Below are 18,524 nucleotides of genomic sequence, written 5' to 3'. Positions count from 1 at the left end.
ATTAGCATTGACGAAGCTCAACACGATGATGGCATGGGAGAAGATGATGAAGAAGAAGACGAAGACGAGGAAGGCAACGAGGTAGAAGATGTGCCAGAACCCGATGAGGTGATTCCGGAAGAAGAAGGAGAAGAAGAAGAAGTAGAAGGAGAAGAAGAAGAAGCTATTGAGGGAGTAAACATGGCAGCTTGTGAAGATCCAACCCAGCTACAAGCACAGTCCTGTAGGCAATGTGAAGGAAACGAGAGGAAATTTGAGGCCCTACTTGAGATATTTTACGTGGTGATATTTAACCTCGAAATTCCTTTCTACAGCACCTAAAAGTTTGGTGACAATTCTTCTCAGTGTGCCTTCTACTTCAATACAAATTTACATTCTAATCACTCCCGGTGTGATACGTTATCAAAGACAAATCGAAAAAAAAGAAAGTCGTCGGAACTGGAATTCATAAATTAGTTTTGTTGTAATTTGAGGGCATTTTAATAATTACCTGTAGGTAGTATTATAAAGAACACTGAATTTATGACATAGTTTAATGAGTAATAAGTTACAGAGTGAATTATGATAATTGTAGGAGTAATAAATATTCAGTATTATTGCATTCCAAGGGTTAACATGCTTGATAATAAGATAAACAGTGAGTTTTAACTCTGCTTTTACAAGAAAGTTATACAATGCACGATTTTTAACTTTGAACTTGTAATACACGTCTTCTTTGCTTCAATCTTTTCATTCTCATACGTTTATTTTGCTTTGTTTGGCTTGATAACACCAGGCGTCATATTAGGCCATTTAAAAATGTTCCCAAATTCATTAGATTTTCTGAATCCAGAAACTGATTCCTGCTATCTTCGAGATATGTGGAATGAATATCATGCTTGAGGCACAGACTTCAGCTCCAGTTTAACTCTGAAAAAGATACAGAATATTTCATTTATTACCACTTACAACAATGGCATAGAGAATTCAGTTGTATAAGAATGATTCAGTACTCCACGCTCAAATCTACAATGGTACAACTTGACGTTTCTTACGTAGCAGATCTACTGTAATAGCATAACCTACCCAAATTTATCATATCACTCAATTTCTACTACAGCTGGTCTCATTCACATCAGAAATGTGAAGAGTAACTAGAGTAACAAGTGATACTGTATGTAATATGAAGCCTCATCCACTGATTAGATTTCCCACTATCGTTGCTTCTTTGTAAGAATAGGTATAATATGACATTGGTAGGTACGCGTTTATTACTGAGACAGACGGAACAAGTGGTTGCCCTATTATAATTGCCATAGTGTCACTTGGTGTGTCTCAACGACATAGAATAGAAGAAACCGGCCTTAGAACTGATTTCAGTGATACTGTGTGATGACGTCGGGAGGAAAGTAAGTTTATGACAGTGAGTGACAAGCGACAGCCAAAACAGAACCTTTCTAAATGAGGTTGTGTAGAACATTTGAGGCAAAATATAGGTTGGTAGAAACTATATATTTTTCCATTTGTGGAGGTCCCAGATCGTCCCTAACACCTGTTCAGGGCAAGGTGAGTTTCTCCTGTATGGCAAAACACATGGTGGCGACTGAGGCTATGATAAGGAGGATAGTAAACCAAGAAGTATGGACCAATTTGGATGTATCACGAAAAATCATGTCCAGTAGGCAACGTATGTGGGCTATATTAGACAGTAGGTATTCACTTCCTGCTTCCCATTTGTCTCGCATGTTGTTTGAGGTCTCCAAACCAGAACTTTTATTTTTATTGATAGATAGAAATACGATTTGTTAATACCATCAAATTCCCGTATGCACGGGCTGCCAACATTGGACAAAGTGTACAATACGCAGGTAAATAAAAAATGTAAAGTTACAAAACTGATAACAAACATGCATTATCAGTATGCTGAATGAAGTCACGCTAAACAACAAAAATGTGGATTATAGATGTTGTTCACAGGTTGTAGATGTGAGATCACATTATTCCTATTGAACCGCGCATTACAGATGTGACGAGGTCCCAAATCCCGTCCTTTGGTAAACTGGGCCGTTTCCAGAACTTGACGAACAAGGCTGGCACAGTACCACGAGTTCCAAGCATTAGTCCTATTACCTCAATTTCATTAAGATGGTATTTCTCTTTATAGAAAGGTATGGTTGGATTACTTATGTCCCCTTTCTCAGTGTTAACATCTTAAGGCTGGCCTAGATGATGTTCAAATCTGATAGTCGGCTCTACTATGTAACCTTGCTTGTTCTTGTAGGCAGTCATGTCTGTTCACCTGAAACTGCCGTTACATGTTATCCCATGGACCTCTTCTTGCACGAAGTTCTTCAGCTGTAAAGGACATGATCTTATGGTGGCGGGAGATCCTCAGTACCTCACCGAACAGACAAGATCCAAGGACGTGAGCCAGTGTTTCTTTCTCCCTATGGCATTGCCGGCAGAGGTTACCGTCCAAAGATCTTCCCGGAACAGTTTAGAGTGCAGTAACGATGGCTGTCATAACAATAGCTTCGCTCAGGAAAGACCTTCGTGATGTTTTGTCCAGCTGTTGGCAGGTTTATATTCTTTGTATAAGTTAACTCCACTGCGATGCATTTATGAGGTAATGCAGACCAAGCTACCTTTTCACAGTCTCTAAGTTCTTAACGAATTTTCTTTGGATCGAGAAGGTCATTCTGCTGATTGGTATGACTTTGGTAATGTTCAGGGAAAAGACATGCTGTATCATCAGATCGGATCCGATTATCGAATACATACTGGAGGCGTTGGCAGCTTTAATTAACGTATTGCAGGCGTTCATGTGTTGAATTGAAGTTTTCACGATGCTTTAAACAGCCCAAGACCTTTGTACTTTTTATCAATGTATAAGACCTTGTCGGGGATGTCAATAGGTAGCAGAACAATTAGTTTAAATGTACTTCTGATTATTTTATCGGGGGCTACTAGCAAATTAATTGATATTAGCCAGTTCAGCAGTTTGAAATGGGTAAATAAAAATGGGACAGATTACAGTATTCTTCTTCTTTCTACCACTTTTCCCACACGTGTGGAGTTACGGGTGTGAATTGTGTCACACATGTGGATTTGGCCCTGTTTTATTGCCGGTTGCCCTTCCTGATGCCAATCCTATTTGGAGGGATGTGATTAGTATTGGGTGTTTTTGTGGTGGTTGCTAGTGTGGTGTGTTGTCTGAATTTGAAGAGGAGAGTGTTGGGAAAAACACAAATACCCAGTCCCCGAACAAGAAGAATTAATCAGACGCAATTACAATCCCCGACCCGGCCAAGAATCGAATCTGGGGCCATTTGGCCATTCAGCCAAGGAGTCGGAAGGGCAGATTACTGTAATCAGCACGGCAAATTTCTGATGAGATTTAAGTAGCGGTGAAGAGGTAAGTGAGTTTAATTTTCTATGTAGATTTTATAACTGCCTTGGCATTGAAAGTAGGTAACTGTCTGATTGAAAGAGACGCCGTGATGTAGAAATGCGTCACCCTGTTTGAATTTCTCAGTTCTTCTACCTTACTAAAGTGTCTTCAATTAATTTTGCACTCTTAAAACTTACCCCAAAGCTTTTTTGAGAGGTATTTTTTTCAAGGCCGATTTCTGTAAATATCCTCATGGCAATACGCGTTAATTCTAAAGCAGTTTATTTTTACGAATTATGATGGTGTCATCTGCAAAATCTATTACAGTGGCAGGTGATAACTGGTATGTGTCACTCCATATTTCAAAGCTAAGCTTTCGTCAGACAATTAGTGATATGATCAGTTGATAGATATAGTGTTGGCGACAGTAGTAAACCATGCATTGCCATTAAGACTATGGCGGCTTCCCTCCTATCCCTAGCCATTTCCTATCCCATCATCGCCATAAGACCTACCTGTGTCGGTGCGACGTAAAGCAAACTGTATTGCGCCTCTCCGCATATGGATAGCTTTAGTTTTGCCTGTACGTGTCCCTACTTGTGTATTTTTCGGTTTGTAAGTCAATTATTAAGTCCTGCAGTTTAGCCGGGAATCCTTCGGCAGCCAGAGTCGACTGTAAATGGGCAATGTCGATATTATCAAACGCTTTGTATATATCAAAAACAAATAATGTTGTATCTGTTTCTTTACTTCTGTCGCTTTCAATAATCCAGTTAGATAGACGTGCTTACACGGGTTCCTGGATAACTGTAAAAGCCTCTTTATTGTTCATTATCATTCACAAAAGAACGTAAATGACTATCTAAGACTCTTTATATTACTCTTCTAATCACAGAACAGATGGTAATTAGCCACCAGTTCGATAGAATATTAGTTTCACCTCATTAATATAATAGAATTGTTCTGGCTTTCTTTAAACATGTAGGTACCTCTCCAGTTGAAAGCAGCCATAGCTGTAATTTCACAAGCAGTATCGTCTCTGATGACTATTATAAGGGCACGCTCAGTAACTGATGCGGTGTATTCAGCTATTCGGCTTGTTGCGGCTGCCACATCTTCTTTGGAAATCATGATGTATGAAGCGTTGCACTCGATTAGCCTCACTAATTTTGGAAACGTAATCAGTCTGTAAATTTGCGTTCTCGACGGAAAATGTTTTACTGAATCCGTCACAGATTTCTGAAGTTTCGACTTTGCATGGTTCGGATTTTGATTCCAGAACCCGTTTAACAGCCTTTCTGCTTTGGTTGTAAAACCAGCACTGGGTGAGATCATAGTAAAGTTTATTTCTCTGTTCCTCGAGAGCTCTTTCTGATGACCTTTCGGGATTGGAGGATTTATTATAATTCTTATCCTTGTCAGCACGGTGACTTCTGGTTTCATAGTATTTGGTAGCCGGTCGCTTGGGCCCAGATAAGAGGTTTATACTGTTACTGAGGAAGATACAAAACTCCTTTATAGCTGTTTTATGTTCGGTGTTATCAGCACCGTCCGCCTCTGTGGTGTAGTGGTTAGTGTGATTAGCTGCTACGCCCGGAGGCCCGGGTTCGATTCCCGGCTCTGCCACGAAATTTGAAAAGTAGTACGAGGGCTGAACGGGGTCCACTCAGCCTCGGGAGGTCAACTGAGTAGGGGTGGGTTCTATTCCCACCTCAGCCATCCTGGAAGTGGTTTTCTGTGGTTTCCCACTTCTTCTCCAGGTAAATGCCGGGATTGTACCTAACTTAATGCCACGGCCACCTCCTTCCCTCTTCATTGTCTATCTCTTCCAATCTTCCCATCCCCCCACAAGACGCCTGTTCAGCATAGCAAGTGAGGCCGCCTGGGTGAGGTTCTAGTCATCCTCACCAGCTGTATCCCCTACCCAGAGTATGAAGTTCCAGGACACTGCCCTTGAGGCGGTAGAGATGGGATCCCTCGCTGAGTCCGAGGGAAAAACCGACCCTGGAGGGTAAACAGATAAAGAAGAAGAAGAAGTTATCAACACCAGTTATATTTGTGAATTTATGCTTTTCGGATCACACAGATTTATTGAGTGTGTTAAGTGTTCAGTATAATCCATTACAGTATTTTTTATAGGACAGTTTAAGTTCGAGCAGATCCTGATAATGCAGCTTACATTTTTCTGAAGTTCTTTCTGTGAATTGTATGCAGTTAGGGAAATGAAGGTATGATATACAATTGAGTTTACTTCGGCACACTGCACCATGGTTATACTCAGGCATTACAGTTTTTCTTGTTATTTTTGTATTAAACGTTAAACAGCTCACAACTTTGCCCGTCAACGGAGAACTCCGTCAAGAAAAAACGAAACAAATTATGAATGAGAAGCTCATGCAGTCTACTACTCGTGAGACCGAGCTCGATAGCTGCAGTCGCTTAATTGCGGCCAGTATCCAGTATTCGGGAGATAGTAGGTTCGAACCCCACTATCGGCAGTCCTGAAAATGGTTTTCCGTGGTTTCCCATTTTCACACCAGGCAAATGCTGGGGCTGTACCTTAATTAAGGCCACGGCCGATTCCTTCCCACTCCTAGCCCTATCCTGTCCCATCGTCGCCATAAGACCTATCTGAGTCGGTGCGACGTAAAACAACTAGCAAAAAAAAAAAAACTACTCGTGAGACATCTGTCGATAGTGTTTCAGTACATCCCTATGCAATACTATTCTTTGCTAATTACAGTTTTTCAAAGCTGAAGGATAAAGTGCATCGTGTTGCATTCCAAGCGATGCAGGTCTACTCAGTGTTGAGCAATACCGAAGCTATCGCTACATAAATGAGCGCAAGTTAACAGACCTTCCTTTATTCACTGAGCTATGCTTTTGTTAGGAATTTATACATTATGAGATGAACGTAAATGAATAGATAAATGATGTCAGTATTTAGTAAAACAACTAGAAATTCAAACTAAACGCATTTACCTCCCTAATTCTTTGCTTTCTAAGATGGCTTAGAATAATAAAAATGCTACAGTCTTATAAATATTCTAATCAGAAGTTTTCACTGCACTACACTTTACAATATTGTCTTGTAAAATTAAACCTAAAATATATATAATTGAACTATATTAACAGTCGCGTTTGAGCTGCACGAGGAAATGTTGTGCGGCTAGGTTTGTATTTGCACGAAAAATGTTACTGCTGGCTAACAGTGACCCCATTCTTTCTTTTTTTGCTGCTTTCATAGTTACTGTAGCAAATTTCGTCATGAACACGCATTGGTTTGGATAAATATAGTGTGAGCATTATTAATAGGCCTACAATAGTTTTCGAGCACATGATTTACACTCGGTACCACATACGTGGCAGCTCCAGCGGAAACAACTGAAAGAAACAGGCTTGCACATTCAAGACAGATACTTTGAGCTGTGTCGTGAAATTCAACGTGATTGCCGCTTAGACAAACATAAGTACTTATCTGTCAGGAATCTGTGAAGAAATTGAAGCTCATGGCCATCAAAATGAGACACGAGATATATACCGTAAAGTAAAACTGCTATCAAATAAATACAAACCTCGTGTATGGTCCATAGAAGATTCTAATGGTCATAGGATACAGGGTTTTAAAATTGTATTGAATAGATGGAAACAGTACTGTGAGGAGTTGTATAAAGAAGAGACAGTACAGCCGATGATTGAATGGCGAGATTTTGAACAAGAACCAGATATCTTACTTCAGGAAACAAAAAGGGCAATTACATCGTTGCGACCGCACAAAGCACCGGGTTCTGACAACATAACAGCTGAACTACTGAAAAGAGTGATATTGGTGCTCAATTTATCACAGACATTTGCAATAAAATATGTAGAAATGGCAAATGGCCAGCTGACTGGGTTACATCCATTTTCATCCCCTTGCATATAAAGGTCTCAACAATGAAATGTGATAACCCTGATAACTATAGGACTTTATCGTTAATCTCACATGCTAGCAAGATCATGTTGTTTATCTTGATGGACAGACTCCAAAATTATATTAGTTCACAGATTCCCCCTGAACAAGCTGATTTAGTCAAAGGAAAAGGCACAAGAAAACAGCTGTTGAACATTCGACAACTAATCGAAAAGAGCAGAGAATTCCAGCTTCCTATGATCATTTGGTTTCTAGACTATAGGAAAGCCTTTGACTGTGTTCAATGGGAGAAACTTGGGCAAGTGTTATTGGAAATGGGAGTTCCAAAACATCTTATCTGGTTGATAAAGAAACTATATGAGTCTAACACAGCAGTTATCAGGATAAATGGCAAGATGTTTGAAATCTTCAATACACAAAGGGGCGTTCGCCAAGGCTGTATATTGCCACCCCAGCTTTTTAATAACTTATTTATGGTGAGTACATCATGAGAACTGCATTGGCTGGATGGACGGGTGGATTTCCTATTGGTGGCAGAAAGATATCAAATCTCCGATATGCAGATTGCACTGTACTGATTGCCATGGATGAGGCAGAAATGACAGAACTTTTAGACAGTTTCAGAACTGAGAGCATCAGTTTGGGTTTGCAGATCAACATGCAAAAGACAAAAATTATGATACCGGTAGTTGATAGGCCTGGCAAGTTGAACGAACTCAGTGCCTTCAGCGAAATGGAAATGGTTTCAGAAATGTTGTACCTGGGTGCCATTATAATTAGCAACAACAGCTGTGAAATAGAGATCAGGAGAAGGATTGCCATGGCCAAGAATATCATGTCTCAGTTATCTCATATTTGGAAGGATCGCTCCATTTCTGTAAAGCTAAAAACGAGACTAGTACATACACTGGTATTCTCTATCTTCCTCTATGGTGCTGAAACGTGGACTTTACGAGCTTCATATTTGAATAAGATCAACTCATTCGAGATGAGGTGCTGGAGAAGAATGCTTCGCATTCCTTGGACAGCATTTCGAACCAACGAATCCATCCTCAAGGAGCTGAACATCAGTACCATGTTGTCGGCAAAATGTCAACAGAGGATTCTCCAATTCTTTGGTCATATTATGTGTCGTGGAGAAGGAAGCCTTGAAAAGCACATACTCTTGGGAAACGTGCCTGGAAGGAGGGAGCGTGGGCGAGCACCTATACGCTGAACAGATGGCATAAAATATGCAGAAAAGACATCGTTCATACAATGTACCCGTATAGCAGAAGACCGTGGAGGATGGAAACGGGTACAAAGAAATATCTTCAGAGTTCACGATCCTCAGGATTGAGGGACCGACATAGACAGACAGACCATCTACATTCAAATAAAGGAAATTTGTTCAATTTTTTACTTAAGGGGGTGAGTATTTCAACAGCAACCAACTCTCCGTCTTCCTTCGTCAGACTCTCTTTCTCACTTCATCATGTCTCAAGCTTTTATGGATACAGAGTAACTGGGCAGGATGACCCTCCAAGCCATTCGATTTTTCCCAAACTTCCTGCGCATGAGGTTGGTTTAGTTTAGTTTAATTTAGTTTAGTTTAGTTTAGTTTAGTTTAGTTTAGTTTAGTTTAGTTTAGTTTAGTTTAGTTTAGTTTAGCTACATTTCCACTGTGTACAAAAGTGTTTTCTGTCGGGTGATGATTCATCGACTTCCTGAAGAACATGGAATATTCAAATTTGTATTTTTATTTATTTTTTACAGAAACGAATCAGCTGCGTAGGAAAATTGGGGACATTGAACGCTTAGATAAAAAATTAATTCATTGCCATTTTTATTGTTTGTCTGATACTCACATTTTTGTCGCTGGAAGAACAGTTTATCACAACAGCATCTTGAGATGGCTCTGTGGTCGTTACAAGACTTGGCATGAAGAAAGCTGCAGTCTGCATAGTAACATTGGTAAGGAAGTTGCGACGGATCTGTTAATATAAAAGCACAGTAAATTAATTTTCCTCCTGATAGCACAACTTAAATGTAATGGATTTTCTTTCTATTCTAGTTGTAAATCCCATAATTCTGTATTTTGTGCTAGTGTTGTCTTTGATATTAGAACTAAAGTAACGAGCTCTTTCCTGTGAACTTAGTGAGCGTCTGTTTTGTCTCATACCTTGTATTACTATTAAGTCTGTTGTGAACTGGAACTTGGAAATAAAATAGTAAGGTAAGCCTAGTATTCCAGTTCTTATTTGAGATGAAATGGCAGGTAAAAATACCGATGACTAACTTTGACTATTACTGAAGATAGAGTGAGTGTACTAGTGTACTGGTGAAACAGACACAAAGCTTTTATCTAATCACAGAGCATCTGTACAGATAGCCCATGTCTCCTTTTACACTAATTTAAACTTGATGTCACTTATTGATTGGTAAAATGTAAATAGTCCGCCTCTGTGGTGTAGTGGTTAGTCTGATTATCTGTCACCCCGGAGGCCCGGGTTCGATTCCCGGCTCTGCCACAAAATTTCAAAAGTAGTACGAGGGCTGGAACGGGGTCCACTGAACCTCGAGAGGTCAAATGAGTAGACGTGGGTTCGATTCCCACCTCAGCCATCCTGGAAGTGGTTTTCCGTGGTTTCCCACTTCTTCAGGCAAATGCCGAGTTGGTACCTAAATTAAGGCCACGGCCGCTTCCTCCCCTCTTCCTTGTCTATCACTTCAAATCTTCCCATCCCCCCACAAGGCTCCTGTTCAGCCACCTGGATGAGGTACTGGTCATTTTCCCCAGTTGTATCCCCCGAGCCAATGTATCGCGCTCCCTTGAGGCTGTAGAGGGGAGATCCTTCGCTGAGTCCGAGAGAAATACCAACCGTGGAAGGTAAACAGATCAAGAAAGAAAAATATAAATATAGGCTATGAAGGACCTGGGAGGAGTGGAAGGTAAAGGCTTCCACTATCCGTTACCTTGGTACTTGTTGGCCTACAGTGGTTAGCTCTACGCACGGCCGCCTTTTCCCCCAGGAATTAACCTGGTACTCATTTTTGGTATAGGCTAAGTGAACCTCCGGAAGTAGAAATCTCGTTTCTTAAATTACTTATTGTATATACTAGTTTGACATATTGTGAATTCAATGTCGTGATGATACCTCTCTCAACAGAGAAGGTGTTTATCGTGGAACATTTTTTCCGGTCATACGGAATGGGGCGTCAGAATGGGCCGCATTTGCTTCACGTTAAAGGACAGTACGAGTAGTGATTTAATAAAGAGTTAGCAAGAAACAGAACAATGAAATGAAAAAGCGTATGGCTCTTAGTGCCGGGAATGTCCGAGGACAGGTTTGGCTCGCCAGGTGCAGTTCTTTTGATTTAACTCCCGTAGGCGACCTGCGCGTCGTGATGAGGATGAAATAACGATGACGAGGACACATACACACAGCCCCCGTGCCAGCGAAATTAACCAATGATGGTTAATATTTCCGATCCTGCCGAGAATCGAACTCTGAACCCCTGTAACCAAAAGTCACCACCCTAACCATTTAGCCATGGAGCCGGACACAGGAGCAGTCGTTGAAAAGTTCCTTTATATAGGATCAGTATTATGTCAACGAAAGGGGACACCAGGGCACCCAAGAACCGTCACCACAAGGAAGAATCATGGTCACCTTCTCCAACAGGTTAACAGTCCCCAAAGCGTAGTCTACTATATGAAGTCCTTATTACTTGATTTTATTTCTGATAATTTACAGGCGCTAAAGTAGTCAACGAGGGTATGATGCGCAAAGGTATCACCGAGATATCACTATAAAATTTGTCACAAATGGAACATAACAATTGCTTTTACACATATCAAGTGAAAAATTCCTGGCACATTAAGAAATATTTCATTTTTGGAGTATATTATGTATGCGTACTTTACCACTTTACAAGTACATTTGGTGTTACGCTCACAGTGACACACGTATGTCTTTTGTCTCACACGTTGAACAATTTCGTGTGTAATGTCTTTGTTCGCTGAAGTTCTTTGATCACGACGAGTTGTGGACTTGTGCCCTAACTGATTCATTAAGTTATTTATTGGTCCAGGGATCCTGCTACTTCGGCAATAGCTTAAGGTCTTGTAATTTAACAATAACCTGTTCATTTGCCTCATCGAAAAATGAATACTGTTCACCTCCGTTTTGCTTTTTGAACTAGCCGCTCTACTCATAATGGACAAAGATAATGAGAATCCACAGACATAGCACTCGCATTCCTCGGTGCTAGCCCTGGACCTGAAGAAAGTGACAAAAGACGGCATCAGCAGCGGAATACGACATAAACCAGTCCTGTCTACAAGCCTTAAGTATGTTTTCATATTTCTCAAATAACGACGGTATTTCTTAATGTGCCAGGAATTTTTCACTTGATATGTGTAAAAGCAATTGCTATGTTCCATTTGTGACAAATTTTATAGTGATATCTCGGTGATACCTTTGCGCATCGTACCCGTCAACGAATAGAAAGAAACGGCCATGTAATTGTGTTCAGGAAAACAGGAAGTTTGTCACCATATGGTTTGTATCTCCTGTCGAATTTATGATTAATAAATCAAGGTTTTCGAGTTCCCATTCTTTAGACATAAACTGAGGAAAACTTTGTATTCTTAGATCATTCATTTCAATGTGCAATTTTATGATCCTTAAATGGTAATTTACCGAATGAGTGACTGCACGGTTTGAGTCACGTAGCTGTCATCTCTCATTCGGGGGATAGTGGTTTCGAACCCCACTGCCGGCAGCCCTGAAGATGGTTTTCCGTGGTTTCCCATTTTCACACCACGCAAATGCTGTGCCTGTACCATAATCAAGGCCACAATAGCTTCCTTCCCACTCCTAGCCCTTTTCTATCCCGTCGTCGCCATATGACGTAGGAATACATACCGTCGCTGCGCGAGCAATACCACGTATCTGACAGTACACTTCCTATCCATTATTTTCCTTAAGACTGGCCACGCCTCTCAGCTACATATGGATATGCAGTCCATTTTAACAATTTTCGTTATGTTCATTTTCCTATGCTGGTGTGTAAAGGAAAATGAACCTTAAATACACTATACTGTCGGAGTACGTAAATACGTCATGCAGACATACATAGCTACAGTGCGGTACGATAAGGTTCATTTTCCTTTACATATAACATACAAAAACGAACACAGCGAAAATAGTTCTGATGGACTGCATATCCATATATGGCTGGGAGGAGTGACCAATTTTAAGGATAAGACTGGATAGGAAGAGCATTGTCAGATAAACGTTATTACTCGCAAAGCAACGATATATTGTATATGCGTGGTTGAAAGTGATTTGATAGAATCTAAGGATGTTCTTGTAGAACGAAACATGTCATTCTGTTACTACAGTAATGTTTTTTTAAAGGTATGTTATAGTGTTTGAAGTGCTATATTTCGTGTTTCGACAGAATGTATATTCAAATTTATATATGATAACAATGACCTTTACAATAAGATACAAAAATTGAAAACTAGAAAAGCGGCTGGAATTGATAAGATTTCTGGTATATACTAAGGACAATGGGTTGGGATATAGTACCATATCTGAAATACTTATTTGATTATGGTTTGGTCGAAGGAGCTATACCAAATGAATGGGGAGTTCCTATAGTAGCCCCCGTGTATAAAGGAAAGGGTGACAGACATACAGCTGAAAATTACAGCCAGTAAGTTTGACATGCGTTGTATTATAATCTTCCAATGTATGTCAGGATGAAGTTGGTAAATACATTGGAAGTTTATGATGAAATTAACATCAATGAAATCATATGTCTGATCATCTTACGTCCAGGAGTGTCTGAACTCGAGTGACTCATCTAATCTGAACGATAGGCGGCGGATTGAAGGAGCCAACGGAATGATGATAAGCTCTAAACCCCGTGGTGCCTCGTAAAATTTTGGTAAATAATAAGACGTCGTGGTACATAATGCAGAATTAAATGAATGTTACACTTTCCTCAAGTAAAGTCTGCTAAAATGCGTATAAATGGCGAAAATATCAATGGAAGAAAGGTATCGGAGGCCATGGAATGAGTTGAATTAATCGGAATAAGCTGAGTTTATATGTGATGGCCATACCTTGTTCATCTAGTCTGGTACGATTCGATGATCGAGATTGATGACGAAATTGTCAAATAATAACCTAAAATACGATGCAGTAAATTGTTAAATGAGTTCCTTTGCCGACATAAATGATTCGTACGGGATCACTACGTATTATGTGTCATGTGTTTCAATTGTCAAAAACATATGGGAGCTGGAAGTATCAAGAGATCATAAAATGCAAACCGTCTGTCATTATTAGATTGTAATGTGGAATTTGTTTCCTGATGAGGATGGATCTCAATCTCGTTAAGTCTTGGAAGGATTAGAGCTGTTAAATACGTAGAGAGAGATTGTATAAAAGCTAAATATAACGCGATATTGGCATATCATTGTGAAGAACATTAAGGCAAGTGTGGTGCTCGAACTTTGTAACTATTCTGATGCATGTAACCCTGTTCTAATAGTTATTTTAAGTTTCAGGTATCATGGGACCAATATTCATTGGATGTGATTATGAAATGATTGCAGATGCCAACATGAGCAGTTAAGCAATGGAAGGACCTCAAAGGATCTGATGAGAAATATGATGGATTTCGATGGCTAAAGTTAAGAACTGGAAGACGGGAGGTGTCATCGTCATGGGATTCGACCAAGGATGAGTACTTAAATAATGTCTCACTATTCCGCTATGTAGTTGCTTTCTTTTAAATGTAGAGTAGCATGTTCCTTTTATGTCGAATTTATGACATGTAATCATACAACTTGAAGGCGACCGTTTCATTTATTAATCATTGCTTTGCGTTGAACAAGATCGTTGCGTGGTATGGTAATTCAGTCTGTGTCGTGATATATTGTACGATAGGTCGTGTGAAGTCTTAACGATCTTTAGCAAGGTTGCACAGGATTATTTAGGCATCGATGGTGTTCGTGTCGAAACAGTGTCATTGTGAAGATTGTTAATTTAATTTGTGGTTCGAAATACTTCGGAGGAACCTAATAATCGTGATTTGCGCAATTTTAAGTCATCAGAGATCATGTTCTTGTACAGGATACAGTGTTCGGGAATGCAATCGCGATGTTGTCGCGGTAAGAACGTGCTAATACGGCGATAAGATTGGTAGTCTTCAACGTGAAATGCCTAAATAGATTTTCTTACAGTAATGTGGATTCGCTGTGCATGGCATATGAATGTTGTGATGAAGTGTTTAACAAAATAGGGTCTTTGAAATATGCAAATGGTTAACGTAATGTGAGTTGTGTCATTGGGATTACGTATTCTTAGGATGATGCGATATGAAGGTCCTGATGAGTTTTATGATAGGAATTGAATCAGCCATGCGTGTGAATTTTGATATTGTTATAATGAATGATAATTATTTGGGCATGAGGCTGTGTTTGGAATGGTATTCTTAGGATTCGTTTCGAGAACATTGATAGTATGATCGTCAAATTATTCCAATTAAATACAATGTAGACATGTGCGCACAGTATTAATGGAAATATTTGGATCTTCACGAGGTAAATAATATTGTATGATATCGGATCACGTTATAAAGGAGATGATCTTCGATGATGGGTAAGTCAATTTTCTCTGCTAGTCGAACATTTCTGTAGATTATTTGAATTGGTGCCTAGAGCTGGCGTAGTTTTCCAGGCTGAACTTCGCAGAGGACCCCAGAGATGCAGAATCAACATAGTTAGAAAATCATTGTAGATGTTGCAATATTTCTTTGATGTCCATTATCTAGGTGCAGATGTTAGTGAAGGTCCAAGAGGGATCGAGCTTATTCTTCACCTGTACAATGTTGTTGAATGTTGCATTACGGTGTAATCTTATGTCATTTGAACATTTTTCTTGCCTGTGCGATGATTATGAACCTAACTTACCGGTGTGTTCAAGTTGTCAAGTAGACTTTTCTCAACAGTCAGTGCAATGATTTGAATAAGAAATAACGGAATGTTGAGACATATTTGAGTAGGGATAGTTCTGCGATGCGAATGATTTAGCAATTCCCAGTTACCTGTTTGAGAATATGTGATGGACGATAAACTTTATTCACCTTAAGCCTTCAGCACTGAGACATTTGTTTCTTTTATTTTTCGATTTTTAATTGATGATATTACCAATGTACGAAAGTATATTAACAAGAGTGGAAAGTTAGGCATCTTATTTTTCTAATTAACGTAACATTCAGTTTTTCCCATGTCCATTTATGTTGCTTGTCAATTTAATTACTATGTAGTTGTCAATTAAAGCTTATTTTCTTAGTCATTAAATGGAAAATCCTTCCGCAAAAAAGAAATATTTTCAATGTTCTCATTTATCGTAGTATAAGGATTGTTAGGATAATAACCTAATTTAGAATTAGTAATAATCATTTCTTCGCATCAACCGTACCAATATTAATCCACCGTAAGATAAAAGTTTTTTTTAAATATTCTGACACCCAACTGTAAAATCTGTGACCCAACTCGTCGAACTTGCACGTAGCCTTGAGTGGAGACTCATGTATCACTGCTGACACCAGTCGAGGCATAACCCAGCATTAAGAACCATGAATTGAGAAGTACGTGAAAGGTCAAAGTACGTAAGCATTGGGAAGCCATTCTTTCTGATTATATTAGATATGTTGGCGAAATTAATAACTGGTTCGATAGTAGGCAGTTCGGTTTTAGGAAAGGTTATTCCACTGAAGCTCAACTTGTAGAATTCCAGCAAGATTTAGCAGTAATCTTGGATTAAGGAGGTCAAATGGACTGTATCGTGACTGACCTGTCTAAAGCATTTGATAGGGTGGATCATGGCAAACTACTGGCAAAAATGAGTGCAATTGGACTAGATAAAAGAGTGACTGAATAGGTTGCTATATTTCTAAAAAATAGATCTCAGAGAATTAGAGTAGGCGAAGCTTTATCTGACCCTGTAATAATTAAAAGCGGAGTTCCTCAAGGTAGTATTATTGGACCTTTATGTTTTCATTGATATATATATATAAATGATATGAGTAAACAAGTGGAATCAGAGGTAAGGCTTTTTGCGGATGATGTTATTCTGTACATAGTAATAAATAAGTTACAAGATTGTGAGCAACTGCAACGTGACCTCGATAATGTTGTGAGATGGACAGCAGGCAATGGTATGTTGATAAACGGGGTTAAAAGTCAGGCTGTGAGTTTCAAAAATGGGAAAAGTCCTCTCAGTTTTCATTACTGCGTTGATGAGGTGAAAGTTCGTTTTGGGAATCATTGTAAGTATCTAGGTGTTAATATAAGGAAAGACCTTCATTGGCGTAATCGCATAAATGGGATTATAAATAAAGGGTACAGATCTCTGCACATGGTTATGATGGTGTTTAGGAGTTGTAGTAAAGATGTAAAGAAGAGGGCATACAAATCTCTGGTAAGGCCCCAACTAGAGTATGGTTCCAGTGTATGGGACCCTCACCAGGATTACCTGATTCAAGAACTGGAAAAAGTCCAAAGAAAAGCATCTCGATTTGTTCTGGGTGATTTCCGACAAAATAGTAACGTTACAATAATGTTGCAAAGTTTGGGCTGGGAAGAATTGGAAGAAAGAAGACGAGCTGCTCGACTATGTGGTATGTTTCGAGCTGTCAGCGGAGAGATGGCGTGGAATGACATCAGTAGACGAATAAGTTTGAGTGGAGTATTTAAAAGTAGGAAAGATCACAATATGAAGATAAAGTTGGAATTCAAGAGGACAAACTGAGGCAAATATTCATTTATAGGAAGGGGAGTTAGGGATTGGAATAACTTACCAAGGGAGATGTTCAATATATTTTCAATTTCCTTGCAATAATTTAAGAAAATGCTAGGAAAGAAGAAACGGTATATATATATATATATATATGTAAAATGCGATTTGTACGGGGCGCCGACCTATAGACCTATGAACCTGCTTGTAATTGGAATGGAGGAAGTGTAGTGTTGAGTAGAGTGTTGAATGTGACGAAAGGAACGTTAGGGACGACACAAACACCCAGTCCCCAGGCCAGGGATATTAATCATTTACAATTAAAAAACCCTGACCCAGCCTGGAATCGAACCCTTTGCCGCCGGGTGACAGGCGGACGCGTGGCCCTCTACACCGCGGGGCCGGACAAACGGTATATTACTTCTGCAAGAAAATAAATGCTGTTAGTGTTTAAAAATACTTACCTTGCCGGTTGTTACAGCAGCACGCGTCATGAAGTAGTTTCTCTGTGCAGTAGCTGAATACTGAGGAATCACACAGGGGACAGTAGCGTTGACGAGCTGGAACAGGGATCATTTATTGTATGTTCATACCAGGAAAAAATTAAAAACATAAGAAAATACAAATTTCACAGAGACTCGACGACGTTGTTATTAGGTTATCGGGGATATTTCTATTTTTTATCGTCTCTTGATACAATATGAGATTATACAGACCAGGTATATCGAACTAAAAGCACTAGAAGGCTAATTCATTTCGACCGCGGTTAGAGGCGCTCAGCTGTGAGCTTGCATTCGGGAGATAGCTAGTTCGATCCGCACTGTCGACAGCACTGAACATAGTGTTCGATAGTTTTACATTATCACACCAGGCAAATGCTGGGGCTGTACCTTAATTAAGGCCAAGGTCACCTTCTTCCCACTCCTAGCCATTTCCTATTCTATCGTCCTCATAAGACTTATCTGTGTCGGTGCAACGTAAATCAGCTTGTAAACTAGAAAAAAAGATGTAATTCGACGGTTCAGAGTAATACTATCGTAACTAGCATTTTTCACATCTTACATTAAAGCAAATTGAAAGATCGCGTATTGCAGAAATTACCAAGGAGACTTACGGCTGTTAGCGTTCTAGGCAATGCTGACGGCCATAAATCTCCATTGTGATTTCTGGCATACACAGAAACTGAATCGACAATTTACGTGATTCGGAACATTTTGATATATTCTGTAGGGGAATGTCCTCTTAGTCTGAAATTGAAAGGAATGTATTTGGCAGGCTTTAGTCCGACGCTAATTGGGTGTAAATTTACGAACGCAACTTACATAGCCTACTAGTCAAGTTACGCACTCCCACCAGTGTAACGGAGCATAGTCTAGCCGACATTGTTTTCTCTTTTCTAGTGTTTGAACACCACACGATCACATACAGATATTCGGTGACT

General features: G+C 39.6%; 1 protein-coding gene across 2 annotated transcripts in view; it reads right to left on the bottom strand.

The window, feature by feature from the left end:
• Positions 1 to 584: 584 nt before the first annotated feature.
• LOC136863372 (uncharacterized) overlaps positions 585 to 18,524 on the bottom strand; it is a 444,827-nt gene continuing 426,887 nt past the window's right edge. For both annotated transcript variants that reach the window (XM_067139784.2, XM_067139793.2), the window contains 3 exons: positions 17,548 to 17,643; positions 9,131 to 9,256; positions 585 to 909 (listed from right to left, as the gene is read on the bottom strand). In XM_067139784.2, the coding sequence (XP_066995885.2) occupies positions 904 to 909; positions 9,131 to 9,256; positions 17,548 to 17,643 (228 nt within the window). In that variant the 3' untranslated portion in view covers positions 585 to 903. The remainder of the gene's footprint in view (positions 910 to 9,130; positions 9,257 to 17,547; positions 17,644 to 18,524) is intronic.

The sequence above is a fragment of the Anabrus simplex genome, chromosome 1, assembly GCF_040414725.1.
Source record: "Anabrus simplex isolate iqAnaSimp1 chromosome 1, ASM4041472v1, whole genome shotgun sequence".
In the NCBI taxonomy this organism is placed as follows: Eukaryota; Metazoa; Arthropoda; class Insecta; order Orthoptera; family Tettigoniidae; genus Anabrus; species Anabrus simplex.
Note: the sequence above shows the minus strand (reverse complement) of the source record. Positions and strands in the feature narration are given on the sequence as shown.